We start from the raw sequence: 2,392 nt of genomic DNA, 5'->3' as shown, positions 1-2,392 counted from the left end.
CGTCTGGAATTTACGTGCCACCGCCCCATTTTGAGTGAAAATAGCAACGCCATTTCCGAACCTACCATAGCATCGAACTCGCCCTTCGAGCACGCATATGTCATACTGATTAGCATTAATGAGATCAATGGCTTCCTGTAGTGTATCAACCTCAGCACAGGTAGCCACTGGCCCGAACACTTCCTGGTCGTAGGATGTCATACCAGGCTTACACCCAGCGATCACTGTAGGGCCCACGAAGTTACCGTTGGGGTAACCCTCCACCTACAGGGAGAGGGGGAAATCATACATACGATACTCTCACATTTATCTATGACCGCTATCGCACCAGAAAATTATCGATGAACGATAATAATAAAACACACAAGGATGAATTATATATGATAAACTTCCACCCGTTAAAGGTGAACCAGCCTAATACTCTATCTAGAAAATATAGAGTCTAACATGCAACACCCGCAAACCAGGATGACCACTTCATTTCTGACTCAGGCTATTCACGATGAGGTTTCCAACCTATGTGGGAATATGTCCACATGAGCGGCTACATGAGATGATAACAACGACGAAATTTTGACGTTTTTTCGTGTGTAAATTCCCATAATATGGTCAGAAATCAAATCCTATTTTCCAATACTCTCACCTGAGGATGTCTCCCATCCAACAACAACCTCGCCCCCTCAGCCGTACATCCAGCTATGATGCCCTCCACTCTGGACGTTGCGTCTTTCGACACCAGTGGACCGAAATCAGCAGTAGCATCCAGACCCTATACCAAACTAATAACCACGTAAGAAAGAGATATACAAACGATTGTGAAAATTCCACGAGACGCCCACTAGAACAACAAAAACTAAGCTGATGAACCATCGGCTATCCACCTATGTCCAATTACATAAACTACAGTGTAAAGAGTAACGGTAAAAGGCGGTGTGTAAGTGATCGAGAATATACCATGACATGGATCCTCTTATCATCACTGTCGCGGCACAGGGCAGCTAATGAGAGCTATGCACCCATTCACATACCCTCCAAAGAGCCTCCAAAATGACAAGTTCTGATATTACTATATTCACAATGATATCTACACTAGGCCACTTTGTAGTCAAATCACCATCCACACTGAGCCCAACAACCCCAGCTTTCTCACATGTCCAACTTTGAACTTCTTAGCCCTCTCCACCAAGTCAGGTAACCATTCTCTGGCCTTCCCCACGAACACCGGTACCGACAGCGCCATACAGCGTTGCCCAGCTGCACCGAACGCTGCGTTGGCTACCATGTTCAGCGCCTACACGATATCACGGCACTTTAGAAAGATATGCGCACATGGGCATATGAAAATTCTGAGGAAATTTCGGAAAATTCTCATTAACATTTATGAGCTTCTATAATTAGTGGGCAACTCCTGAACCCGGCTGATGCAAGCGAACATAGATTCCAACACTATAGCACGATGACCGGCTCATACCGTAACAATGCGAATTCACTATTCCATTAAAATCAATTACAAAGCACTTACATCCTCCTTGTCAGCATCGGGCATGATCACACAGTGATTCTTAGCCCCCATGTTAGCCTGAACCCTCTTACCATGAGCAGCACCAGTTCGGAATATAAATTCACCTAAACAATAAGTCCAAGGTCACTGCTGATGAACAGTGCATACCTGCAGTGTTGCCCCCCACAAAGCTGATCGCCTTGATACTCGGATGTTTGCAGATCCACTCAACCGATTCCGCCCCTCCATGGACCATGTTCACAACTCCATCAGGAATACCTGCCAACTTCAGATCGATATCCGAATCAGCAGACTATACTCGTTTCTCAGAAGATGAGCTCTACCCAGGTGAGACGCATTAGCGATTAATCAAAATGGTGTGGTAAGACCGTTTCACGAGGAGCTGTAGGTCACCACCTGTATCCATGAGCAGCTCCATGAGGCGAACTGAAGTCAATGGCACACGAGGACTGGGCTTCAGAATGAACCTAAACCCGCGCGAGCAACAACTGCATACACTACGAGAGACCATATAGCCATCTAATCTCAGTCAACTACGTGTGTTGGTGATAATATGAAAATCCTCAGAAAATTTTAGCAATTTTTTAGCAGTTTCTTTACACTTCTACCCAAATTTGTATGTAAACTCCTGAACTCAGCTGAGGAAAGCCAACACATATTGCAACTGTACTACGTGTTTCCAGCGGTAACCGCCAAAGGGAACATCACATAGGTATCATAGCAGGAAAGTTAAAAGGACATATCCCCGCCACAACTCCAAGTGGCTCGCGAAACGAATAAGTATCAACACCGTTGGGCCACACCCTGCACAGTTTCACCTAGACCATCACAGAAACTCACCAAAATCCTCCAACGGGTGTCGCCCTACCC

The 2,392-nt window shown here is 45.7% G+C and overlaps 1 protein-coding gene across 1 annotated transcript; it reads right to left on the bottom strand.

Annotated features, from left to right (window-relative positions):
* Positions 1-14: 14 nt before the first annotated feature.
* On the bottom strand, positions 15-2,227 carry Pmar_PMAR013912 (Methylmalonate-semialdehyde dehydrogenase, putative; the record flags this gene model as incomplete). Its single annotated transcript, XM_002777919.1, has 8 exons — positions 15-61; positions 107-264; positions 644-769; positions 1,151-1,291; positions 1,523-1,626; positions 1,670-1,780; positions 1,919-1,989; positions 2,196-2,227. Coding segments are annotated over 8 exons (790 nt in total), but the record flags the coding sequence as incomplete, so codon positions are not given.
* Positions 2,228-2,392: the final 165 nt, after the last annotated feature.

The sequence above is a fragment of the Perkinsus marinus genome (assembly GCF_000006405.1).
Source record: "Perkinsus marinus ATCC 50983 genomic scaffold scf_1104296950634, whole genome shotgun sequence".
Taxonomy (NCBI): domain Eukaryota; phylum Perkinsozoa; order Perkinsida; family Perkinsidae; genus Perkinsus; species Perkinsus marinus.
Note: the sequence above shows the minus strand (reverse complement) of the source record. Positions and strands in the feature narration are given on the sequence as shown.